The sequence below is a fragment of the Rhipicephalus microplus genome, chromosome 4 (genome assembly GCF_043290135.1).
Source record: "Rhipicephalus microplus isolate Deutch F79 chromosome 4, USDA_Rmic, whole genome shotgun sequence".
Taxonomy (NCBI): Eukaryota; Metazoa; Arthropoda; class Arachnida; order Ixodida; family Ixodidae; genus Rhipicephalus; species Rhipicephalus microplus.
The window spans coordinates 72825658-72853019 of NC_134703.1; the positions used below are offsets into that span (position 1 = coordinate 72825658).

At 45.3% G+C, this 27362-nt stretch overlaps 1 protein-coding gene across 3 annotated transcripts; it reads left to right on the forward strand.

Moving 5' to 3' along the window:
- The first annotated feature begins 3 nt into the window (after nt 1-3).
- Usf (upstream transcription factor usf) lies at nt 4-27160 on the forward strand. 3 transcript variants are annotated; one of them, XM_037423128.2, is made up of 7 exons: nt 4-174; nt 1345-1400; nt 4722-5021; nt 9923-10066; nt 13158-13252; nt 24004-24270; nt 24900-27160. In XM_037423128.2, exons 1-6 carry the CDS (start codon nt 143-145, stop codon nt 24241-24243), a joined length of 867 nt encoding a protein of 288 aa, XP_037279025.2. In that variant the 5' UTR covers nt 4-142; the 3' UTR covers nt 24244-24270; nt 24900-27160. The 3 variants fall into 3 exon arrangements, with proteins under 3 accessions (XP_037279025.2, XP_037279026.2, XP_075749054.1); XM_037423129.2 differs by having other exon boundaries at nt 6-174; nt 4734-5021; XM_075892939.1 differs by lacking the exons at nt 4-174; nt 1345-1400 and adding an exon at nt 2322-2459 and having other exon boundaries at nt 4734-5021.
- Nucleotides 27161-27362: the final 202 nt, after the last annotated feature.

Here is a 27362-nt window from a genome sequence, read left to right on the forward strand (position 1 = left end):
ACACGCGCTGTGCAATTTGCGAGGAAGACGCCAAGAGGTCGCCATATTGTCACATGTCTAGGTTTTGGGCTCACATGACCTGTTGTTTGGCCCCGTGATCACCTCGCTTCCTGGCAAATTCAAAACATTCATTCCTAACCACATGGATATGCTGGATCAAGCGTTGGACAGCAAGTAAGCGAATTTCTGTTGTAAAAAGCGCTCGTTGTAGATGCGTAGGGAGCTCTGTCGGAGGCGACAACGGCGTAATACCAATCTGGAAAGAGCACCGCGAAAGCGGAACATTGCCGGGTTCGTGGCATCGGTCGGGCTTTCGGGAGGCCTTGTGTATCGCTTCCGGGGCGTAGAAACTAGCTCGGCTATCACGTTTCATTTGTGGGAATCAAACGAAATGTGCACGTCGCACGAATTAAACCGACTCGAGGGTTAGGTGGGCAACTGGCGATTCCCTCTTCCTGCCAGCAGGTTTCACTCGTCTCGCTTTTTTTTCTCGACGCTCATCGTGGCCATGTCTTCTGTGAATGAAATTTATGAGCGGAATCACCACGAGTTATCGCCGGTGCGTCGTTTGGTGAACTGTCCAAAGTCCTTGACTTACGCAACGCCCTCAACTTTTTTTTTTTTCGCCAACAGCTAGGGCTGCACGATTACCGGCGAGCGACCTCGGGACGTTTCAACGCCCCAGATGTACCGGCGTAGCCCGTTCAGTTTTCGTAGCCGCAAGTGTTGCGATGCGTAGAGTACTTTTATTAATTGTTTAGTGCCGTTTTCCGAATGCGTGAAAAACCTCGTACGATGGCGCACGTAGGTCTTTAACGCCATCTGCATATCAGCCAGCGGAGACAGTCGTGCCGTCGGCGATATTCCAAGGCGGACGAGCTCTCGATCCCCCCAACGTGGGAAAAGCGGATGCCGCGAATTTAGTTTCGCCCGTGTCGATGTTTGCGTCACTGCGAACGCCGCAACTCTTGGCGATCGGTGGACGGGAATAAAATGGAAGAAATAGGAAAAAAGACCACTCGCTTGGAAATATAGACATTGCCCACCCCCACACTCTCTTCTCTGAGAACACGCACCTGTGAGCGGTCGCAAATTTAACACTTCCCGACGCGTAACGACTCTGGGAACGCTCGAACCCTGCTGCTCTCCTGGCTCGGCAATCGGTGCATTTGCGGGCGAAAGTGCCGCTCCATTCATTCATTGTTTGGTTGGTTGGAACCAAGAGGAATGGCTTCATTCGTTCCTCGTGCCACGATTTCATAGCGCACGCTTTAGTTCACGTCTTTAAAAGTGACGGTCTGCTACAATAAACGCGTTTCCTTACCCGCTCTTCTTTTGTTACAGTTCCCAAGACAAGAACGACTCGGCATCGGATGATGCATCACATATCCCCTCCGATGGTAAGCACCAAACTCTTCACCTTGATGACATATGTTGTTTTTTCGTGAACTCTGCGATTTTTTTTTTCTTTTTGCAAGAAATGTGTGCCGACTACGTGTAGTGACTGCGATTGTCCCTTCATAGCGCACCCCTTCTGAAACCCATTGCTGCTTTATATAGTGACTGCAAATCTTAAGCTGATGGATCGTAGTTTACTTTGAATTTGCGCTTAAATGAAATTATATGTTATGCTTGTCTGCTTATGTTTCACATGGTGCCGTCAGCCAAGGCCCGCACATGTTTCTCATCTCACTGATAGCTTGAAATAAGTTGGTATTTCCTAATGCCACAAAAGGATGTGTGTGTATTTTTAGATGTGTCAATAAAGGTTGTCCCACTAGACTCGCATGACTGCATTTTGTTTTACTATATACTTTCTTGAAGATTTCTTCATGGCATATAGATAAAGAAAAAAGGCTTCTCAAATGTGGAAAAAGGCAATACATACAGGTGCCCACAATAAATCCCCACTTAGTCAAACTTTCAATCAACCCAAGATGAGTTCGAGTTATTCACTGAGCTTTTATATACGGCACTACCTTTATTCTATAATTACTTCAGACTGCTTTCTTTGCACAGTTAATCGGGCAAAGACTTATTTTTGCGAGAGCCTCTACAGTTTGCGGCTCTATAGGACACTCTTATGTAGCTTGAAGCCCGAGAAAGATTTTGTACTTGCAAAAGCTCAGTTACTCAAGTTTAGCGAAGAAAGAGAGTAAAAGTATTTTATAGCCTTAAATGGTCAGTGGAACAATTGGCTCTTGCTTACCTGGTTTTAAGGAAAACTGCAAAGTTTCATTTGTTTGTGAGAGAAACTGGATGCTGGTGAACATGGCAGTACCATACATATTTTTACCACTCGCAGGCAGACTCGAAAAGCAGTCATTCTGGAAAGGCCTGCTTGTTGTCTAACATACAGCAGTGTCCTCCCAAAACAACTGCTTTCTGCAGCTGCAAGTAGGTGGGGACAGGACCTTAAAAAGTACCTTTTGCAAAACACGAGCAAGAAGAAAGTGGTAGTGAGTTCAGTCCTTTTTTTTATATATATTTATAGCAAAATAGGCATGTCCGAGTATTATGGACAAGAGGAAATTTTACTGCATTTGACATTGATGATTGCCCAGTGTTTTCTCAGTGCAGTGACAACCATTGATCGATCAAGAATGCAAGAACTGATACTGCTGTTGGTTTTAAAGTCAATTTCTGTATTAAAAAGGATCGCTTGTTGAGGCTGCTATAGGTGGCGTTTACCCTTCGAAATGTACAGTACGTTTGAAGAAACTGCATATCATAGTGCCATTTAACGACTGGAAAGGCTCATGTATAAGTGACATATAAATACTGAAAGAAACCTATGAAAGGGCTTGCAAATTAAAAAGAGAAAGTTGCTCATTTCAAACTAGGTATCTGTCAACCAAGAAAAAGTGCTTAATAAGGTCACCCAATACACACATCTTGATTGTCTTTGAATTGCTTATTGCTTCGCTTCTAATTCATATTAAAAAAAAGCTGTAAGAGCCTGTACCCTTGTAAGCAACGTGTCGTCACTCAAGCACTTGAAAGTGCTGATGCTTACTATGTTTGAGTGCTTAAAGTGCATAGCTGCATGTTGGCTGTGTACAACGATATTGACGGTAAAAAGAACTAGAAAAGCTTTCAGGAATGAATCTTAAACCACACAATTGAGTTTCCATGTTGGTGTGCAAAACCTCAAAGTTTAATGTTCAGGTCGTACTGTTTATGCTTTATTTTTTGATAACAAGTGCAAGCCGCCATCTGGAAACCTGTCTGAGCAGCTGCAATGGCTGTGACGGAATGATCACAAAGCAGCTGTGGCACACTTTGAAAAACACTTCTTGCATCATTGAAGGCTTTTGATGTGCACGGGCATAAATATAAGAAGTCGTGGTAGCTCTATTCATTTGCCTCAAGTTGCATTGCGATGTAGTGGCAGCAGTCGGGACTGGAATGCATGCTTTACTACTTCGAAGGTAATATCTAGCTAAAATGAACAACTTTGTAGAAGGGGGAGCAATCTTGTGCAACCTTTTTCATTTCTTTATGCCCGCTATCACTGGCTGGCATGCAGCCAAACCTTGTTGCATTACTGGACGCTTGTGCTGACAAATGATAAGTGAAAAGAAAAGATGTAGAGAACAAAATTCTCGCACATTAATGCCAGAGGTCAGCATTGTTTACGATGAACCACTGTACCTAGGTGGTTTCTTCACTTAAGCATGTTAGCCTTTGGTGAGATTAACTTGAAGAAAAAAAAGACCTTTATAGGGGTACTGGCACAAAATTTTGGGGCCGAAATAGGCTGTGGGGTCGATTATCGAGAACATTCGTATATCATCTGCTAGATATCAACAGCGAATATAGCTTGGAAGGCATTTAAAATTAATTTTGAAGTTTGCATAAGTGATCGACTCCATAGCGCTATAGACACCTTAGAAGGTGACCCTCTGCTTCCCTCACGTCACCACGCTGAGGTCAACAGAACAAGTTATAATGACGCCATTTTTCTTTTGCCACGTCAGTTCCCAAAGTCTATATTTTTCGGCGGCTGGTTGCGAGTGCATGGCCATGGCACACGCTTAGAAAGTTTTGTGTTTGGCGACATTCTGGTCCTGTTTCCTATTCCAAAGTAATTCTTGATGCGGGTCGTGCGGAAGTGCGTCACAGTTCTGTGTGCTGATGTGGTCAAGAGCTGCACACGCTAGGTGGTGACAGTTGCACCTAGTTTTTGGAACTCTTTGAAACAGAAACTGATATTGATTGATAATGAGGGGACTGTAAATAATTATCTGAGGCGTGCTGCACCAAACGATGTGTTGTGTCATGACTAACAGGCCGCCAGTAACGCATTTCAGCAGGAAAATGTGAGGCCAAAATTTTTGCGTCAGTACCCCATTAAACACCATTTTGTGAAAAAAAAAAAAAAAAAAACTGTGCAACTCAGCTTATGCTTCACAAATCCTAAACATTTTGCCGCATTCGGTCTGTGCGGCAAGGAACTTCTTTAATGAGGCCTTTCGGTGATTATTTGAAAAAAAATGTTGGCATGCCTTTTTTAGGTACTTCCATTTGCCATGCTTTGACATTGAACTTGTGTTCTATTAGCAGCAGCGAGTTGGGGGAGCTTTACGCGTATTGGAGGTTGTGTCTCGTCAAATGCAACCCGTCACAAATCACACGTCCTCGTAGGCAGGCTCATTTTGTGGTGCTTGCTATTGCGTAGCATGCTTGCAATTGCCGGCCCTGCTTTTCACGCCTTGTAGCAATCTATGCAGTGGCGGAAGGCGTGGAAGTGGACAGCCAGGCTGCGGCCATAGCCAGCGTTGCGCCGCAGGCCCTCTTGGATCCTGGCATCCAGTACCAGTTCCGCACCGAGAATGGCCAGGGAGGGGTCACCTACCGCGTGGTCCAGGTGGCAGCCGCGCCGGAAGGCACTGAGGCTACCAGCGGCCAAGTGGTCACCACGGCGGCACTTGTTGGCCAGCAAGTGGCACAAGCCATTATTTCCAGCCCCTTTGCAGCCACCACGGCCAATGGAGGCTCCAGCCCAACTGCTGAAGGGGGTTAGTAAATGGCACCAGGCGCTCATATTATGGCGGCACCTATAGGGACACTACCAACAGATTTGTGTCTATGCGTCCTTGCATGCAACGCCGTGCTCGCGAATTTTGTTGGTAAGCTAAATGCTCACTGCAATATGTGACTGATAGAACCACGGACCATATTTTGGTCAGATAATACGCTGCTTAGTATAAAATAATAATAATAATAATAATAATACCTCTTATTTCTTCAAATAAAACGGTACATGTGACTAGGCCTGCCAAAGCCAATAGGTGGCTTGAGTGGCAGAGCCTGGCCGACAGCAAAACAAACCAGACGCGTTACAAGATTGTTTTCCATGGCCTAAGAGGGACGATAGGACAAAAAGCAACGTGCATATAAGATTCGAAACAACAGGGCATACAAGCAATAGTTACAAGCATTATACAATAGTTACAGCAATTGAAAGTGAAAAGGTATAAAGGAAAAAAGAACAGAATTATAGCAAATGCTTCTTAAGCAAAGTACCACACTGGATGATTGTGCAGCATCATGCTTGCGAATGAGTGTAAATGAAATAACGCACATGCATTACAATTGTAGACAGATACGCCGTAGCAGTTTCTTTATTTGTATTTTGTTTTTGTGCGAAAAATGCTGGAGGGTAGTACATTGAAATAGGTTGGGACATAATGGGCTCGTATTCTAGTTCCATACTTTGTTGAACACCGCGGCCTCCAGTAGCGTACTTTGGGCCTTGAAGAATGAGAAGTAACAAACGGAACCAGGAATTCTTTGGACCAGAAATGTTTTAAACAACCGTTTGAATTAACAGATCATTGAAGTTTGGCATAAACAGCGTTTTGAAATGTCTCTCTCAGAATTCATGTTCAGGTCGTAAGATATATTTTTTAAAATCGAACGCAATATTCTGTTTATTCTATTGTGCCATCGGACAGCACAGTGTCCGTAAATGGTTATTCCGTAACGCAGTATACTGTAACCTAAAGCGTGTGCTATCATCTTACGTACTGAAAACGGCATGTTGTATCTTATAGTATATAATAGACATCACACAGCACGAAGTCTTTTGCAAACATAGGCGAGATGACTATTCCAGGAAAGGTCGCTGTCAATGTATAAGCCAAGGTATTTCACAACAGATGAATACTGTAATGGCCTACAAGAGCAGGATGAACAGTCAGAACAATGCAAAATGAAAGGATAGTCAAGGGTTACATTCTTCAATGGATTATGAAGGCAGATTAGATTAGTTTTAGACACATTTATATTAATAAGGTTATCTCGAAACCAATCCATGGCTTTAGTGGCAGCTGACTGAAGAAGAGTAATCGCCTCATAAAAGTTGTTTGTAGTTGTCACGATAGCAGTGTCGTGGGCGTATTGATATAGAGAAACCGGTATCGCGCTGTGAAGGTCATTTACAAAAATATTGAATAGCAGCGGACTAAGAATTGATCTCTGTGGAATGCCGGTTTTGATGATTTGGAACGCGCTGTGAGATTGTTCAACGGATACAAGTTGACGTCTGCGTTGGAGGAAATTTGCCAACAAAGACCAGAAAGCACCCCTAAACCCTAACTGAAAAAGTTTGTCCAATAACAAGGTATGATGGACACTATCCAAAGCCTTGCTGCAGTCAAGAAGGAGGAGCGCACAGGCAACTTTGTTGTTATCAAACACCTCGTTAAACTGATCAGAGAAGTCTTCCAATAGCGTCTGAGTGCTTTTTCCCTGTCGAAAACCATACTGGCAAGGCGATAAAATGTTGTGACTATCGAGAAAGCTTGTCATCGTTAACAACAAATGTTTTTCTAGTATTTGTGCTATAGAAGGCAGAATTGATATCGGACGATAATTTTCAATTTTATCACGCGCACCGCTTTTGTGTAGAGGTATAACTATTGATGTTTTCAAGTTTATGGGAATTTCCTCACTAGAAATAAAGCGATTTAGTAGTGCTAGCAGAACTTCATGGGTGTATTCAAATAAGCGGCGCAAGTCAGTTATAGAAACACCATCAATACCAGCAGATTTTTTACACTTTAAACTGAAAATGATAGGTCGTAAGTCCTCTTGTGAGATTGAAGGTAGATGAGCCGATTTGCTAACACTGTGACGTAAAGTGCACGGGCCTACCTGGGAATTTGTGTTTTCAATTGTTCGAGAGAAAAAGTTGTTAAATTCATCAGCAATCTCCTGTGTGATATTGGCTTGACTCGAAAAAACGTTATTCAAGATATTGACGCGAGTGTTTGCGCCTCTAAAGGTGTTAATTAACGCCGAGGTTTTTTTGCTGCTGTTACTGGCATCCTTAAATTTGACTCGAAAATGGTTTCGTTTAGCCGAGCGAATCATAGCATTAACCTTGTTTCTGCTTTGCTTAAATTTGGCTCGCAAGTCTGAACAATTAGGATAACGTTTACGTTGTGTCCAAAGCAAGTCCTTTTCTTTTATTGCAGCGAGTAAATGTGTTGACATCCATTTATTATTCAATTTACGTTGTTTATAGTGTATTGTTCGCGTCACACTTTCTTTTAAGCTTATGAACGCTTCTACAACTTTATCGTAGAGATCACTAGGAGAGCTGATATAGTTACTTGGTATTCATGTTAAAAATAGCATGTAAACACTGTGAAGAAAAGGACTCGGGGGTGCCACAAATGGTGTTGGGATGTCCCAACTTCTATCTTGATTCAATCTTTGCTCGTCCCGTCTTTTTAACATGAAAACAGTGCTATCAATATACCGTATAATGCGGAATATAGGTCGAGGCGGAATATAGGTCGACCCCCTTACCTTGACCAGCAAAAAAAAAAAAGAAAAACGCGGAATCGTTCACTGCTTCACTTTAGTCAGTCCTCACAGTCCTCCGAGCTGTCGGAGCTCTCCGACGACGACGACTGCTTGTCACTAGCCGCCTCCCACAGCATGTCGTCCTCGGTGCCGTCGAGAGCGTTGCTGATGCAGCACTTCTTGAATGCGCGCACCACCATCTCTTCAGGCAGAGACCTCCATGCCTCGGAGACCCAACCACAAACTGTCGCGAGAGGTGGCCTGCGCAGCCGGCCTGTCGGGGTCCGCGGGTTGTCGCCAGCCATCCATTCGGTGTACAGCGCACGCACACGGTCTTTAAAAGGTTTATTGAGGACGACGTCCAACGGTTGAAGTGTTGATGTCATTCCTCCCGGAATGACGACAAGATCCGTCCTTCCGTCGCGAAGGCTCTCCTTCACCGATGCTGTCAAATGCCCGCGAAATGCATCCAACACGAGCATGTTCCGGCGCTGCAGGAGGGCTCCGGGCCGCCGGTTCCACACTGTGCGGATCCATTCGCGCATTAGGGCCTCGTCCATATACCCCTTCTCGTTGACGCGGACGACGACATCCCGCGGGAAGGCCTCCTTCGGCATCGTCTTCCGCTTGAAGATTATGAAGGGGGGCAACTTTCTGCCGTCGGCCGTGCAGCAAAGCATAACGGTGAAGCGCGAATGCTCGCTACCGGTCGACAAAAGCCTCACCTCTTTTGCCCCGCGTTCACAAACAGTCGTGGACGACGGCATGTCAAACCACACCGGCGTTTCGTCGGCGTTGCCGATCTGGCCTAGCATGTAGCCATGCTGCCGCCGGAGGTTGTTCACATAGAGTTGAAACTCTATCAATTTGTCCTCGTACATCTCCGGCAGCTTCTGGCATATCGACGTGCGCCGTCGAAGCGCAAATCCTTTGCGTCGCATAAAGCGACGGACCCAATAAATGGATCCCTTGAAGTCTTTCTTTGACAGGCCGGCTTCACGGGCGAGCTCGACGGCTTTTGAGCGAATGAGCTCCGCATTCACGGGAAGGGATTTGGCACGGTACTCGCGGACGAAATCCGCCACTTTGTCCTCGAGTTCCGGGTGCACAGCTCGGCGACCGCGAAACGACGTCTTCCTCGCGTTACACACTGACAGTTTGGATTTTTGGTTGCGCCAGTATCTGACGCTTTTCTCGGACACTCCAAACTGCCGCTGTGCCGCCATGTTGCCATTCACTTCCGCGAATTCTATAACTTTTCTTTTAAACGCGGCGGTGAACTGGCGCCGCGTCCCGGTATTCATAGCTGGTCGCAGAGTAAAAGTCGCCACTCTCTACGAACACGAAATGAACAAGAAAAGAAAAATGGCGTCGGCAGAGGCGTCGGCCCATGGAGGCGATGTCGATGCTGATGCCCAAAAAACATGCGACACTCCCTGTTGCCAGACGATCACTTTGTTTATGCCAAGGGCCGGTATATAGGTCGAGGGGTGACTTTTTAGCGAAATTTTTTGGAAAAAATCTCGACCTATATTCCGCACTATACGGTAAGTTCATCACCTTTCAAGTATATTCTGGCTTCTTGAGCCACTGTTCCTGAAATTGCGAAACTGCATGAACTTGATTTTCCACCCACAAGGTTTGCTTGCAACATGCACTGACAATTTCCACTAGGAAGGTCTGTTTGTGAGTGGAAATTTTATGAAGTTTGTAAAATAAAGCTGGGTATAAATTCCTGCACTAGCTTCTGGCATTGCCTTAGATTCTCAGTCTTTTCTCTGAGCCAGTGCATTGGTAATGACTGACTGGCCAGGTATTTGGAAATAATAAAGAACACGGTGCACCTTTTGGACAGTGGGTGCATTAAATATGTTTTGGATACCACGGGTGAAGAGTTTGCAGTTATTAAAAAAATATTTTGTGTTTTATAATGAAATGACAAAGTAGATTAGTTCGTTTGAATGCATGATTATAGGTTCCACGCCATATATGCGTGGAAGGAGTTGTGTGGTTTCATCTTGTAGCCAAGAAGCCTACAGAAATGAATTAACAGCCTCTCAGAGACTGCATGTAGTACTAATAGTGCTGCGACTCTTTCTCCTAGGTCAATTCTATGTGATGATGTCACCCCAGGATGTTCTGCAGACTGCACCAAGGACATTAGCACCGCGATCCCACAGCTTCGGCTCTAAATCTGAAGGAAGCAGGACAGCCAGAGATGAAAGGAGGAGGGCCACACACAACGAAGGTATGTGATCCCTTGTCATTGTCTGAGTTTTCTATCTCTTTTTTCTTCGAAGATTTATCACAGTCCCAGTCACTTCAAATCATCAAGGTTTTATGGCAGTTCTATTTTGAAGCACTGGTACAATGTTGGCCTTGCAAAAATTGCCAGTCTAAAAAATGAGCTTAAACTAGGAAGCCAAAGACACATTCACCTAGTATGGGCAAAGCTCATTAACTACATTGGGCAAAAATAAAACAGCTCTAGCTGTCCTAGATCCACTTTTACAGAACAAGCAAACAAAGAAAGTAAAAATCTGTGTTTTGAGAAAAATAGTGCTAAAACTTCATTTCGCCGTTTCAAGTGAAAAAAGTTATGGCACACATACTTTTAGTCAGTTAATATGCACCGGGTGTGTAATTGGACTGCTTGTTTGCATGAGCGTGCCGTTTGTTCAAGTCCTCCTAAAAGTTGTCACCGTGTGCTCAACAAGGCCGCTTATCTGTTCGGTGACGGTACCGACGCCGATGTGCGACGAATGTGCACGCGTCATCCGCAATCCGCCAAATGACACGGCGATGTTTTCCGGCTTGTAATGAGTCACACGTTAATGTCGCGATCTAAATTTGTGCAATCCCTCATAATTTTGAGCCTAAAGAGTGCCGATCGTGTTAGTTTTTTTTTCACGCAAGATTGCCGCATTTTCGAGTGGAGACCGCGACATCGTTGCGAACACGTCGTTAAAAGCAGTCTACCTGTTGCCAGTAGCCTCCGTTGCGTGGGCGGCGAGCACGTTCACTGCAAACAGATTCATTCTGTTGTTCGTCGACGCGCGGCGTACTTCACACTGACGACCCGTTACGCAGTTCACGCACAAGCAAGGTCGTTTCATCAAGCGCAGGGGACCGCGGCATCGGCGCGTTTAGCGATAAAACTGCGCTTCCGTTTCGTCATTGCAAAGATTGATATCTCTCTTAACTTCACTTCTGCCTTTTACTGGCCGTCCTCTAACTGATGAGGCAGCAAAACACGGCCGCTTTCAGTGATGATGTCTGCAACCGGCGGGCTCGTATGCGAGCTATGCCTACACCGGTGACTCGGCGACCGCCGTCAATCACCGCGAGTTCGTTATCCTGAACCATAGCGGGGCTCTTTCTGAAGTTCACGCCGAACAAACGATCGCCACACCCGCTTCAAGAATTAGGGTGGCACGGAACTTCCTTACTGCAGCAGGCAGTTGACAGCACCATGACAAAATGGCGCATATCCGTGCGCTTCACGAAGGTGAAGCAGACGCCGCAAATGCCACTTGGCCAATCGGATGTCTAGGTTTTGTCACATGCCCCAAGCAGCCTATAGAATCACGTGCTGGTGCTTGTAAATGACACGTTTTTACTGAAAAACCAATGAGCTAGCGGTGGCAAGAAATTGAAGATGAAAAACGACCCTTCCAAGCGAGACCAAGATGACCACGATAGCTCGTGTGTACCGGAAATGGTCCGGCGCCGAAAAAGCGCGATTTAGCGTCAACTTGTGCTCGTATTCCTTTCACAGGGGTGTTATAAATTGATTTTGTGCCAGAAATAAGGACGCGAGAAGCTAGGAACTTCTCAGTTAAGTGCATAAACAGATACAGATTCCAAGAATGTTAAGCTTCAAGAAGTCTATTTTTTCGCTATTTTCGGCCTTCTAAGACCTGTGTCCCCCTTTAACTGAGATACACTAGAACCTTATCATAACAAGGTTCTATGTTGCATAAAATTAAGTTTGTTTTACCCAAATTTCGTTTTAAAGGTATATTCCTAACCCTGTACCCTTTGAAACACATATTCATAATCTTTGTCATAACTGATATTTTGTTTTATCCATGTTTGTTATACCAAGGTTTGAGTGTACTGTTGTATTGAATTATTGACGATATCGAGCTCTATTATTATATACCAAATATGGTTGGCACTAAAGCTGTTCTCCATCTGGGAAAAGAAAGTGGCCGAAATAAACACAAGTCTGTACAGTATCCAAGCGGGGTTGTTTACAAAGTACAATGCTGGGATTACAGTGCTGCTAACATTGACGAAACAAGCAGGAAAAGATTAATGAGGCTCAAAGAAACCAAGAGGACGTTGCTAAAACCATCAGTGCAAGAGTTCCAAGGTGTAGCTCATTGATTGCTGCTGGACAACAGGGCATGCCTTAGATGAAAGCCAGAAAGTATTACAACCTCTGTCCTCTGTCGTTATTCTCTTATCGCTGTGGTTTTGGTGATATTTTGCTGAGAATTACAGTTGTGTTTGCTCAGTCAAGTGGTTCACTCAAAATTTGGGAATCTCCTGTGTAAATCGGAGAGTTTGGAGGTGTGTGTGCACCCTCAATAATTTTGCATGTTAGTGTTGTGAGGCCTAGCTCCTTTGCCGAGATCGTTCGCTTTCTCTTCTTGGTCCTTGACTGTATTTCATCGGACACCTGATCGTGGGGGCATTGCTTGCATCAGCATGGCAGGCATGTGTAAATACAGTGCAACAGCGTGCGTTGATGCGTAAAAAAAGGAGACAAACCAAGCAAAGAGACACTCATGCGATCTGTAATCAAAATTCAGACATTTGCATGTGCAATCTTGGAGGCTAAGACATGCCGCTGTTGGTCTATTTTAATGAATTGGTTGGGCGGGATGCATACCTGCTCAGTATCGACGTGTCTTATGCGACAGTGCAGGCGGCATCTTCTAATTTCTCTACGGTAGCCTACAGTTGTGTGAAACCTTATTAGATCAAGATTTGTTTGTAAGAGCTGTATTCTATTACAGTGCAGGCCAATGGGTCTTGGCCGGGACAGCAGAAAAGTCATATCATTCTGAAATTTGTATTAGCTTTGATAGTATCACCAAGATATTGCTGTACTACTTTATGGGCATTGTTTTAGTTTCGTCATCTACTACATAGGGTGTTGATGGACCAAATGTAGGTTGCCAGTTATCTCAGCATGTTGTTTTTCTTTCTTGTTGAAAAAAAAAAGTCATCAAAGGAGCCTGATTTATAGATTCACGTGGTGCGATTTGTGTGGAATGCAAGATGTGACAGTGCAGGTGTCCTAATGTGAACCCTGCTGTTCTTTGCAGTGGAGAGGAGGAGGAGGGATAAGATCAATAACTGGATCATCAAGCTTTCCAAAATCATTCCAGACTGCTCTAGTGACCTGAATAAATCTGGACAGGTAAGGCGATGCTTTTAACAAGAGTAACGGTTAAAGCAGAGGTGTCTGGCCATGATCAGATGATGATGTGGTGATATGGCAACCTCGATAATAAAAAATTGCTCATTGTTTCAGTCGTCCGTTTCAGTCGTCTAGACCGTTTCAGTCGTCTGGTGGTGGTCACTTCCGGCTCTGAAGACCTCATCCACTCCATATACAGGCGCTTGATGTGTTGCTTAAATGGCTTCAAGCAGCTGCAGCTGGGATGTCATTCCTCCCGGGATAACGAGCTCAGTGCGGGAGTTGTGAAGCAATCGCTTCACGGAGCCTGCCAGATGACACCGAAATGCGTTGAGCACAAGCATTGATGGGGGCCCTAGCAGTGCTCCGGGCCGTTGACACCACACGGACTTTATCCAGTCAAGTACAAGCGATTCGTCCATCCACCCCTTGTTCTGGCAGCGGACAGCAGCATTTCTTGGGAACTTTTTTCCCTTCCCCTTTGGCAGCGTCTTTCATTTCCACCTGATGTAGGCTGGCAGCCGTGCAGGCCAGCATTACAGTCACACGCGTTTTCTCATTCTCAGTTGATTGCATGGTAACTTGCTTGAAGCCTTTTTCATGAACTGTCGGAGCCAAGGGCATATCGAGGTACACAGGCATCTGGTCAGCGTTTCCGATCTGGCTCAGCTGAAAGGAGACCGCTGTTCGCAAGGAAATCACGTGCTTCTGAATGCTCTCAAGCAGCTCTTCATAGTTTTTAGGCAGCTTCTCTTATATTGATGTACGTCTACGTAGGGAGAATAGCGCGGCGCATGAAGTGAAGACCGCCTGCTCAATGCCTTGATTTCGGGTAATTTCCCTTGCTTTTGCTTGCAGCAGCACGATGCTGAAAGAGAGCTGTGCAGCCCATTGCTTTCAAACAAAGAAAGTTCGCCAGTTCTTGTTCAACGTCGGCAAAAGCTCCATGACTCAGCCCCCGAAAACTTTCTTGCTAGCAGCTGCATACAAAGAGGGCTTCTTTCTGCTTCCTCCAGCCACGAATGCACCGCTCGTTCCTGCCAAACTGTCGCCCCTCAGTCACTGATGGATTCAGCAGCTAAAATAGCCTTTCTTTTAAAGGCAGCCAATACTGCCTTCGTGGAGCTGGCAAGACGTAAAGTCACAGGCGTAAAATTGTGGTCGTTGTTACGTCCGTCAAGTGGTTGCAATGGCCACTGTTGCATGCCTGTTGAAGTAGCATCACTAACGCTTCAACGCTGCCTACTGCAAAAACGTTTAGGCACCTGATGATGATGATAGCACCACATATTGCGGAAACCAAAACTATGAATCCAGGCCAAAAATTCTTGGGTTCTGCATGCAGTTCAGGGCAGAAATTTAGCATAGTAAAATCTAGAAAAAAAGCTCCAGACTGTACACAGGTTTTTAGGGTTTGCAGTTAAACCTTAATGTGACGAAATTGATGAATTCTTGAAAAAATTCGTTATGAAGACAACTCTTTACATGCAGGTTTAGTAAAAAAAAAATTTTGAAATAAACGCACAAATGAAACAAGGGGGAACTGAAAGCAGATATAACCCAAAACGCTTATTTCGAAGTAAAAACACTACGTGATTATTGCGATAGCAACTATGTGGACTCTATCAGCAGGTTTTTGCCGTCGCCCCCATGTTCCGTAACAAGGCAAAATTGAGAACATGTCCGCAGGTGTTGTAACTTTTATGAGCGGGTAAACACGCGCAAGCGCTGCTGAAGCTGAGATCAAATCAGCCGGCCCATCTCTATCGCTATAGAAGGCGTAAAATAACATTCCCCCGCATGTTAGAACTTCCGTCAGATGCTCAAACAAAAAAGAAAACACCCGTCTTGAACGAGCATGAAAAAATCGTGGGGGCAGGGGGAGTCGCTCCAGTCGCAATAGGGAACTTTGATTTCAAGGGTATTGGCAGGATCGCTGGCACGCGTGCCATCTCGACGAACCTCAGTGCGCTTTCTATGCATAGAGACTGTGTGAAAAGAGCACTTCTCCTTGGAGCGCCCGTATTTACTTGCACCAATATTTTGTAAGAGTTCCAGGATATCGTATGCAAAATAGTTGGCTGCCAGCCTTACTTCATATAGCATTACAATTTGTTGCTCTTGCATTCATTGCAGTACATTCAACGCGCTGTCTTGTTGCCAGAGCCAATTGCGTAGGCTACCGTCCCTCGAAATTGCATCATAAACAGAAACGTGGGACAAGTCGACCTCCGAAGATCCGTTGTTGTCGTAGTGGTCTCGAACCTTTTCCATCAGCGCCTAGTCTGACATCCCCGCAGTAGTGTTGACACGGTTGTCTGCACATAAAAAAAAAATGTCCTCCTCAGGGGTCACATCGTGCACGTCTACACGGCATTAAAAACGAAAAGCGAACAACACAGATACCATGAAAAAATATTGGCAGCGTCTCCTGCGCCGCGCGGCACAGCAGCCACCCCCACACAGAAGTGGCTCCTGCGCCGCACGGAAGTGATGTCGCTTTAAAAACTATTACCTAAAGCTAGTTAAATGTGTAAATTATTTGTGTGTAATGCGTTAAACCTACAAAAATTTTACTAAGCAGGTGTTTAACGAGTCAATTAGCCTAGGTTTGTTATTTAAATACATAATACAAGTATTTTAAATACAGGGGGCCCTATGGGCGCTGCGGCTGTGAAAGGTAAACCCTGCGAGATAGTAGCCGCCTGCGATGTGTGTTGGTGATGAAAACTCCGACAAAATCGTGGCCATGGCATAGGCCACCCCAAGGAGGACCGGAGACCCTGTGTCGTCACTGATTCATGTGATTTCTGGATGCCTAGTTGAACCTGAAGGTTGGAGCTAGCGTGGCCGTCCACCGCGTCGCAGCTTCATCTGAGTGTGTGTGCCATGAAGTTTCTCAGTATGAAGTGTGGATTATTGTTGGACGTACTGCAATTTCTAGATTGCAATGCCAAGCGTGGTGTTGTCAAAGGTGACAGTGTTCTTGCTGCCGAGTTTTGCTTGTCGCGAAGGACAATGATGATGAAAAACATTTATTATAAAAGAGAGAGGTACGGGGCCAAAGCATGACCCCGCTACATGGTCGGCGTCCTTAGTCCGGGACACCGCATGACGAGGCCCCTACTCGCCCCTTCTCATCAGAGCCCGTTGAGACTCTAGTGATGAGCAGTTGAGGAGGGCAGTCTCCCATGCCTCTCGGGAAGGGGTAGGGGAAGGGGGTAGGTGGGGATTTTTCGGACATGCCCATACCATGTGGAAGATATCACACGTCTCCCCACAGTGTAGGCACCGCCCATCTGTGTTCGCATCGAAATGTTTTAGGATTGCAGGACAGAGTAGAGTATTTGTCTGCAGGCACCTTAGAGTTCGCTCTTCCGCCTTACTCAGCCCCTTTGCAGGAGCCGGGTAAAGGCGGTGAGTGTCGCGATAATAGGTCAGAATTTCTTTGAACCGCAACAGCGGTGTATTGGCCTCCGAGTCGTAAGAGCCAAGGTGAGGAGCCCGGGGGGTAAGCGCTCGGGCGGCTGCGTCAGCGGCCTCATTACCTCGTAAGCCCTGATGGCCAGGAGCCCATACGATGCGTTTCGGGGCTGGATCAGCGAGAGCCCGTTTTAGAATTTGGCTGGCTAGGGGGGATATCTCTCCTGTCAAGTAATGAGCACATGCTTTCCGGGAGTCCGTGATGATAACTTTCGAGTTGGGATCCGCAGCAGCAAGCGCTATCGCGACTTCCTCAGCGCGCTCTGGATTTTGTGCTCGGAACGAGAGCCCATTGACATGCTTTTCCCGGTGAACTACACAGGCCGTGTAAAATTCTGTGGGCGAAGGCCCTGCTATATCTACGTAGCGAAGGACAAGGTCGACGTTGAAATAAATGCTTTCGCACAGTTCACGTGTGACTGACCGGACGCACATGCATGAAACCCCAGTGCGTCGACGAAGTGTTCATACGGTGGATGGAAACAACTTTATTGTAATGTTCTTACGAAGCCTGTGATCTACGAAGGCCAGAGCTACTGCATTGCCGTCCGTTTTGTCCAGTGCGAACACGTACGGCCGTTCTCATCCGTTGCTACGTGAATGCTCTCGTGCTGTCACAGGCTGCACGTGTTATTGAGCAAGGCAGACAAGCTGTTTTGTAGTTAGATGGACTAACGCCGTTGACACTTGCCCTTGGGCATTGTTTATCAAGTGCTGATCGCCTAGAACATTGCGGTGACACGTCAGTATTTTTAAAGAAAGCTGCCTGCCGGTTACCTCGTCAGGTGATGGTACACTGAGCGACATAAAAAAAGTTGCCCAAGACTACGTTGCAGTGCACCTTTCTGTCATCAAAACTTTGATAAACCGTGGAAATCAACATTCCTGACACCTGTGCAGAAGAAACCAATGCAGCCAGCTGCATTCGTGTTTTTTGTGTCTTTTTGCGTCTCGCCGATTAAGAGCACTAATTCGCAAAACACTTTATCATAATAAATATGGTCAATCCTGCAAGAGTCATCGAAGATCCGAGATTAAAGGGCCTGTGGACGGGACCACCACCAGCAGCAAGTCGGGCTGATGAGGAGGCGCAAATGTTAAAACAATACATGCGTGAACAAAAAAAAAAGAGACAGTATCGATAACTGCAATGGGACTTGAACCACCGACTTCATCAGTTGATGTGTTGCTTTAACCAACTACGCCACAGCTGCCGATCAGTTTGAGAGGGCAAACAAGCCGGTTTTGTATTGTCACACTAAACCTAACTAACATTGTTGTTCACTTTTTTGTTTGGACGTAACTTTAACTGTTTTTATTGTTATGTCTAGACGTTTCGCTAGACACTCCCGACTATTCAAACAAAGCGCCTAACCGGAAAATGCATGACGCCACTTCCGTGCGGCGCAGGAGCCGTCTCTGTGTGGGGGTGGCTCGTGCGCGGCGCACCGGGTGTGGCACTACCAAGGAAATTTTTTTTTTTTTGAGGAGGGGTGGTGAGGGGGTCATCTGAGCATGCACCCGCGGCGGCAAGAACAGCGGCAATGCTGGTTCATGAGGTGCAGGCTCGCCTCGCGCATGTTCGTGCACAATAACGAGTGCTTGCTCTCACCTGGGAGCCGCTGGGGCCAGGGGTGCGCCGCCACCGCGACTGTGGATGGGCGGAAATGCAAATGCAAAATTCGTTCGGGGCAAATTCCTAGACTGTCCGTGAGAAAAATTCGTTATGTCACTGTTGTTTCTCTCTGTTACTTTGTTACACAGAGATCGCGAGTAACAGCGGGAAACAGAAAAACTTCATTATATTGAGGAATTCGTTACGTGGAGGTTCGTTATAAGTAGGTTTAGCTGTGTTACCCTAGAAAGAAACGTCCGTGACATAAAATGCATGCACACATTGGCCGACGGGCTTTTCAAACTCCTGAAAATTCGGACTTTTTGAATTTTTCGGACCTAAGTAAAGCACATTTAAGAGTGGTGCACAGCGGAAAAATCTATAGCAAATGGCTGACCATTCACCCTGCCCATTTTTTTCATTGTTACCTTAATTTCATCTCATGTGGTGCTGTCTGAATTACGAAAACAAACATGTCTTAGTGCCTTTGTTCAGGCGTAGAACAGCTGCGCCATTGTGTGCGACACTTGTTTACCTGTGCCATTCTGCGCCATACCACCCCTCTTTTGCCAAGCTTGAAACGCTGTACTGCGCCTTAGCACTTAGATCTAGCTGCAAGGTACGACAGTTATCATCCCCATGCCCGAAACCGTGGCTGATACACCGAGTTTTTCATTTCATCAAAACAGTTATAGCTTCTGTTTTAACAAGGCTTTAACTGCTCAAGCAGCAGCTGTGAACCTTGATTGTAAGGTCCCGATCGCTGGCGCGCGTGCTGTCTCGGCAGTGATCAGCACGAATGGCTCTCAAGTTCTTCTACAATGTTATGCTCGACCTTCAAGGCTTGGCACCTCTTGGACACAGAGGAGGAGTTCGGTGAAGTCTGCCCTAATTTATTGCGGGTCAACCCTATGCGCACCTGAAGCAATGGCAACGTGGAAGTCGTGCTCTTGAACTCTGAGAGCTCTCAGCGCACCTTGTCAAAACCCTTTGAACACAACCAACCGACTTTGGTTGTCCTACGACCTAAAAGGAGCTGTTTGCAGTCGAGGCTGCTCGAAAGAGTGGTCACCTATGCGTTGCTACGAGATGCACTTGGCGATTAGCCAAGCAACTGGAATCCGTCTTTGGGCATGTTTTCCAAACTCTTGGTTGCCTTTGTGGCTTTGTGCCCTGTCCAGGCTAGCCATCAGCTGTGCCAGCGCCACAAACCACTGTTTTGCAGGTGCAATTCCTCGGATTGGTTATTGCAGCATGCTGTGCCATATTGTGTTGTCGCTCCCTCGCCACTGTAGGAACTGAGCGTGCGTGTTTCCTCTTTCCTGGGTTGGGACTGGGGGGGGGGGGGGGGGGGGCTGTTTACCATTGCATGTTGGTGGTGAAGCTGAAGGCAACATCTGAATTGACTGTCCTGGACTAGGTGGATTTTCTCAACACAGAATATGGAGAAAGGCGTTGAAGCACGAGCCTTGAGATGATCCAACACACGCTACCTTCAGTTACGTAATTACTAGGCTTGTCTGAATATTCGAATGCTTCGAATATTCGAACGAATAGATGAGTATTAGAATTCGCTTCGGTACGAATTTGAATTATCGAATATTTTCGAAGTATTCACGATGAACGAATAAGTGTAGATTAGTCCGCATGTCACCACCTGTAAAGGTGGTTTCACTGCAATCTAGTAGAGAGAAGACGTGAAAGCACGTATTCAGGAAAAATTTGCTTTGCCGCAAAGCTCCCTTTCAAATATAAGGGGCCCTGCAACACTTACTGAACTTGGTCAGAAAACGCTGCCGATCGGTAAATATTGCGCGAGGTAAATATTAGAGTGCAGCACGAGGCCTGCAATTCACAATAAATTTTCAAAGCAAACAATTGCTTTCTTCCCTCAGCAAATGACACTACAAGCTCAAAAATCACTTGTCACAGCCAAGAAAGAATATGTGGCTCTGGTCAGAGCCATTGGTTGATTTGAGTATGGCGCGCTCGTTACTGGGACTGCCGCGGGATGCCACCACTTTGCTACAAGTACATGCGCGATCGCTCTGAAAATCAGCGTATTCGAAGGAAAAAAAAAAAAAAAAGAGGTGCTTGAGGTCACGAGGTGCGTGTGACGTATTTTCTTTTGCCATGACATTCAGCTATTTCGTCGGGACAAGAAGAGAAAATGCAACTGCAGCGTGTGACAAATTTCGGAACTCTGCTCGTACTGAACTGATTCTAGAAACTTTGCAGTGGTAAATTTGTGAGGCAACAAGCATGTTTACTGGCTCCATGGCTACTTGAAAAAGTGTTGCAAGGCCCCTTTAAAGGAACATGTTACCCCCAAGTCAATTCTTCATTTTATTAAGCTTGTTGTGACGGCTTAGATGCTCCAAGTATAATAAATTTTAAAACGTTAAGTATCTTACAGGTTGTCACTCGCATCCCATCGAAACTATTACTCAAGTTTGTTTCGACTTCCTTTGAACAAAAAAAAAATATGGCATTTGCATAGAGTTCCTATTTCAATTCAAGAGATATTTTGCAGGCTAGTTACCGTATTTACTCGATTCTACCGCGCCCTCGATTGTAACGCGCACCCGATTTCCACCGCGAAAAAAAAAAAAAAGGTAAGACATCGATTGCAACGCGCACCCATTTTTCTCGCTGGCCCGCACGATCACACCACTCGAAAAAACGACTCCTTTCGGGAGCGTCTTCCATTTAAATATGAGGTACGGGCGAAGCTTGTGCCCATCTGACGTGTAACAGAGCATTGCCGTCACTGTAGTTTCACCGTGGACCGATGTCAGTACGCGAACTTGCTTCGCCCCGTTCTTCTTGACGGTTGTGGTGCCAGGCATGTCGAAGTAAAGAGGCGTCTGACCAGCATTCCTGATTTGCCCAAGCAGGTAGCCGTTGTTGCGCCGCAAGTTTAGGACGAACCTCTGAAAACTGTGAAGCTTTTCATCGTACTCCTCCGCAAAACTTTTCGCATATGCATGTTCCCCTTCGGAGGGAAAAGCTTTACCTCTTCATAAAGTTAGTTAGCCAGCACCTGCTCGCTTTAAACTGGCTCCGCATTAGACCTTTTTCTAAGACTAATTGCATAGCCCGCACTTGGAGCAGTTCTGTCGTCACGGGCCGCTGTGCCGCTCGCTGCTCAAACACATACTCGCCGAGCAGCTCTTTATTTGCGGAAACCGACCCTGCTGTGGTCCACTGAAGCCTTTGCGTGAAGCTTTGCTGTCGACAATCTTCTGTTTTGTTTCCACCGGTCCCGCACGCACGTTTCGGGAAGTCCGAACGACCGCGATGCGGCCCGATTTCCGTCCGTTTCTGCACTCTGCACACGCAATGACTTTTCTTTTAAAAGCGGCATCGTGGTGCACTCGAGTTTTTGGAGTCAGCCCTTCCACGCCGTCGATGCTGATGCACTACTACATGACGAACTCCTCGGCACACGTACGAAGTGCCGCACATGGGAAACACATAGGCAAAAATGGCCGACGCACGTAGGGGGCGGCCATTTTGGATTTGCCGATGGCAATAGATTGACCGCAATTTTTTCGTTTGTACTCGATTCTAACGCGCATGCGACTTATGAACTCGCTTAACCGGAAAAAAGGTGCGCGTTAGATTCGAGTAATTACGGTAGGTCTTGATAAATATTCCTTTTTTTATGTCATGCATAACATTCGGATTCGATTCGAAATTATTGAATCAAAATCACTATTTGCTTTGAACCTAAAATTCACTATTCGCACAAGCCTAGTAGTTAATGTAAATAAACATTCCTGTTATCAGCTCCTGCTGCTCTGCTCAACTTCTCTCTAAGGCCTGGCTGGTTCCCGGTCCTATAGGCTGACCCCCCCCCCCCACACACACACATCAACGTGCTGCACTCTGCACGTAGAGACTGTGGGGAAAGAGCATCTCCTCATGGCTTATTATTTTACACCAGCGGTTTGCAGACCTATGCGATATCGATTAAAAAAGAGCTTGATGCCAGCCTTACTTTGTATTACACTACCATTTGTTAATATGACATTTATTGCTTTGCCTTTGTGAGGAAACTGGGATGTTCTTATAACTTGATGGCGGGGCTCGTGGAAAAAAAAAAGGACGATGACTGTAATAGGATTGAAAACACACTTTGGTGGTGTCTGGTTCCCAGAACAGCCTAGCAAAGACAGGTGCACAGGACAGCTTGAGTGCACGCGCACATTCTTATTCATTTTACCACTGTGCTTTGTTAAACTGCGCTTATCGCCTTGGTGGATGACGCTTGCGCCTTCAGTTTTAAGAATGAACAGCTCTACATAGCTAAAAATGTCGCAGTTAACCACAAGGGGTAAGCAATGAATGCAAATACAGCTGAATGAATACAGCTGCATATAGTAATGTTACACAAAGTGAGGCTCTTCAAAGTCTTGAAAGAGCTTCAAAACACTTTAAAACGCTTGTGTAACTCGCCTAAAAAGGCCTTTTACGACTGCTCCAAGCCTCCTCCAATATGTCTTTTCAAATGCTTCAAGCCTGTTATGGAAGGCACTTCTGACCGCTCCCAAACCCATGTACCCTGTCCCACCCCCGCTTTGTTGTGCATCGTATTGTGTCCATGTTGATCCAGCGCTATTTTTTGGTGACAGTATGTATAAGCAAGCTCAAATTACAACCCTGCTTTGCCTGCGCCCACGCAACATACTAGCAGTACAATCTAATGCGAGTCTGGGACAATGAAGAGGCTCAATGTGCACAGTCTTTTTTTCCCAGTGAATTACTAAAATAGACGGGAACGAGTGTGTGCAGAGGAATGGTGCATGAAAGACATGAAATTGCTAACGTAGAGCACTCTTTATGATTGTTTCCATTGAGTATGGTATCTTCCCCATTCACTTTGTGGTTCAGATCATCATTAACATTTAATTTGTTATAGTTTTTCTGTGAAGCTGCTGTGCTGTTGCATTGCTTTTGCAGTTGCCTAACTTATTGGCTTGGCGTGTTGGCTACTCCAAGTATCACATAATTCATTACGGTGCTGGCTTTGAACTACGTAAATCAGTTTTGAGCAGTAGTTAGAAGACATATAGATAACTACAAAACAGGTGTTAAAGGTTCACTAAAAGTAAATATTAAGTCGATGTTGATTATTGAAATGGCGGTTGTGGTTCTGCTTGCTTTGTTCAACTGGGCCCTGCTAGATGCCACAACCTAACCAGCCAAAAACTGAACTTTTGAACCACTGGTGCCATTCCTCATAGTAAAGCCAGGTGTTTCTTTTTTCTTTTTTGTATAAATCAAACAAAACAGACAAGCAGCATTTTATTACGTCTCCTGATGTACGGAACGGACTTTTTTATATGCTGCTTGTTCGATTACTAGTGATTAATTGGAGCCGTATGCTCTCACGTCATTTGGATAATTTCAGAAGTGTCCCACTCGGGGTTTCCGTCGTGTGACACATTTGGCGTAATTGCTTAGTGAGGCACTGCTCTTCATAATATTGTCGTCTTAAACGTCATAGTTTGAGCTTTAACTCTGACACAAAGTGCTATTTGCCTTTAGTGCCTCTTTAAAAAAGTGCCGGCATTTGCTATGGAACAGAATCAAACACAGTGGTTGCAAGTATTCCCATACAATCGAAGTTCTTCTTTTTACAACGCAGCCATCGTCCGTACACCTTCACAGCAAGGGCGGTATCCTGGCAAAGGCCTGTGACTACATTCAGGAATTGCGTGCAAGCTGTGCACGACTGCCTGAGGTACTGAAGGAGAACGAGCGGCTGGCTTTGGATTTGGATTTGCTGCGACAACAGTGTGAACAGCTCAGGGCCACCAATCAGCTTCTGAAGGCCCACCTAGAGCAAAGTGGTATCACTGTCACCGAAGTTGAACACACGTCCTAACAAGAGCTCCTTGGCAGACTAAAGAAGGTATGCGTATTGGCTCTCTATTTCACCTTTGCTATAGGGTACAGAGGGATGTGCACTTGCTTAACAAATGTTTGACATGGCATTACAGTGGTTGCCGTGCAATTTTCATTATGCATTGTCACTGTTACTGATGTTGCATAACAAGCAGAGAGACTACTCACCGAGTAGGTCAACTCTCTTGTTATCCTCAGTGACACAAATTTTGTCGCGTAGCAGAAAATATTGATTTCACCCAAAATTCATATCGTCAGAATGAGTTCGAGTAGCGAAAAAGGTGAGTTCACTCTGAGTAAGAGTTTGTTAGCTAACTGCGTGTACTGCTCCAGCTCATAAAGGGTGCATTCCTGAAATTGATGTATTTGAGACCTCCGAAACTAAGCGATTGTGCGGGGAACAGCCAGCTATGTATGACAATTTGAAATACATAATCTGGCTTCACGCGCAGTGATGGAAAGCGCATCTTGAATGTAGACACTGGTCTTGCAATGCATGCATGTCTGGAAAAAAGTCACCAGCTTTCATTGTCACAAGAAGTCATCAATTTAAATTTTAAGCAGATGTTCATTATGCTTGTTCATCTCTGCCTTGGGGTCATCTTTTTTCATGCTCTCTGAATCTATTTTTTACAGCACGTCTATGAAGATAAATAAAGCACCCAAGTGATACGTCATTATCCAGCTTTAGTGAGTGAGAAGCAAACGTTGGCTGTGCAGGACAAGTAGGCTGACGAAATCCGGGACATAGACCATAGACAAGCATGTTTGCAAGTCGTGACCCGTGGCAAAGCATCTCCCACTTCCCGCAATGTTGCGGATTCCCTGGACTCCTTTCCCCACGCTTGGCCTTTTAGGAAGGACAGGATTACATAGACAGCTTCTGGTGGTTCAACGTGCCTGACCTGCAACCACCTTCCTTTTGTGTGCATCAAAAGAACTCTCTTGCAAAGTGGTTGATTCTTCACTTCCTTTTTTTATGGATGCCACGTCCCTGGCGCATTTGCTCTGCGCATCACAGTGACTTGTCTTGATACGAAAAAGAAACGCATCTTTTTTTTTCTCTCTCTTGGGTGAAACCTTGCTTCCAACCCGTTCAAATGTTCGTGGTTGCAGGGGTTGGGAGTTACAGTTGTGTGTGTATGCATGGATCAATGTAATTTGCCTTTTTGCCTTCGTGGCACTGCCTCATTGATAAATTTGAAATCGCCGTGCTATGAGTGATTTCGCATGCACGACACAATTATATGTTGTTGTTTTTTTTCCGTGCCAGTTTGAGTTGTAGCTTTTTCATGCAGTTTGTTACAGAACATCTTAATGCAAAAGGCCTGTTAGGTAGCTTACCATATTTTCATGGCTTCTGAGATGTTCAGAATTTTATAAGAAAAGGCTGGAGCTTCGTTAGGCTTCGTTAAGGCAACGTGTGATGCAGTGTCATAGAAGCACAGTACCTGTTTGCACATTGCATCTAAGTTCCCCGTCTGACGTGTTCGAAGAGTTTAGTTCCGGGTGCCTTTGCGTTTGTACTGGTGTACTGAAAGGGATGCTGGCATCTAGTCATTGCTCTAATTTGTGCCTGCACGAGTTCGTTTTATCGATAGTATTTGTACAGAAGTTGAAGTCATGGTGGTGAACTCTGAGAACACTACAATTGACTGTTCACTGTTGTCTTTGTCACTTTTTTTTTCACACTGTGCTGCTTTTTTTTTTTGTTTAAAAGAGTCGCTGAATCTTCAAAGTATGTATGTTCATGCCACTCTGTTCTCTTAAATAAAGTGCTAGCGTGAATGAAATAAAGCCACTTGGCATATGTAAGGACCTTCTGCATTGGGCTCCAAGTCGCCTGGCTCTTCGAGATAGTTTTTGTATCAGATAGTGCAAATGCACCAGCATTGTCTCTTTAAATGCTCTGTGAGGGCACATTGTGCATGCATGTGTGGACTGTTTGATCAGTGGCTTTGGTACCGCCATCTCAGTCTATTTTAGAAAGCATTTGTACAACAAGCCGAATGGTTGGTACATTTGTAGCTTGTGAATCATAGGCAAGTCTTGCGGTAATTCACTGAGGCATGTGTTGGCCTTAAACCCACCTTGAAAGGGCCACGGTTGGAACAGCTTTGTGAATTGTTTTATCATTGCTTCGGTGTACTTGCACACGCTCACGCTGCTACACCAGGTGATGTGGATGGGAAAAGCAGAGGCTTCGATTATGCAACAATGTGTTGAAATGAAAGCCACTTGTGTTACAAGACACTTCAGTTGGTTGAGAGGCTCTTTTTCCATGTCCATCCAACGTAGTTGGTCATGGCAAGAAGATTTCAGCGCAGTTTTTGTTTAGAAGCGCTGTGACGGGTTGCCTTCACCTATGCTGCTTTTCCTGCCTATATTCTCCCGCATTTCACTTTACGTTAATGCATCTATGCTACTATGGTAAGTGCTGTCAGCAGATCCTGCACAGAGCTTCATCGAATGATGTGACTGACATGCAAAACTTTTGGCAGCACAGTAAGGAATAAGTGGGCACTTATTATTTTTTTTTTTATGTTGATATAGTGAGAGAAGCATTGGCTGGAAAAGCATTTTTGTACGACCTATATTAGGTAGTACAGTCTTGTCGTGAGCATGTCTTCTATTTTTTTTCTCCGCCACTGTTGTCTGTTTAACAGGTTTACCTTTCTGTTTGAGAAGGAACCTTTGTGGATGTAGGCTTGTTTGCAAGCATTTCACTGTTTGCTTTCTATGGGCATGTGGCTGGTGTAAGGCTGTTTGTTGTACTTTGGTCACTCTTGTGTCGTGACATTGATGCTTTCAAGCCTTGTTTTGTTCTTTTTTTCTGTGCTAGTGCAACACATTGTTTTCAGAAAAAAATGTCAATAAATGAAACATGGTGGACTAAAGTGGGGCTTATCATGATTCCGTTCCATCGCACTTTGGAAAGGTTGCCTTTGAATTGCACAAACCAATGGTGTGATGAGATTAAAGTATTTTTTCTGTTATGTAGTCAAAATTTTATCATATATAGAAGGGCCTTACAATTTTTCTAGAGGCCATCAAATTGCTTTGTTAAAGGATTCAAGATTATTGGTTTAGCACCTCACT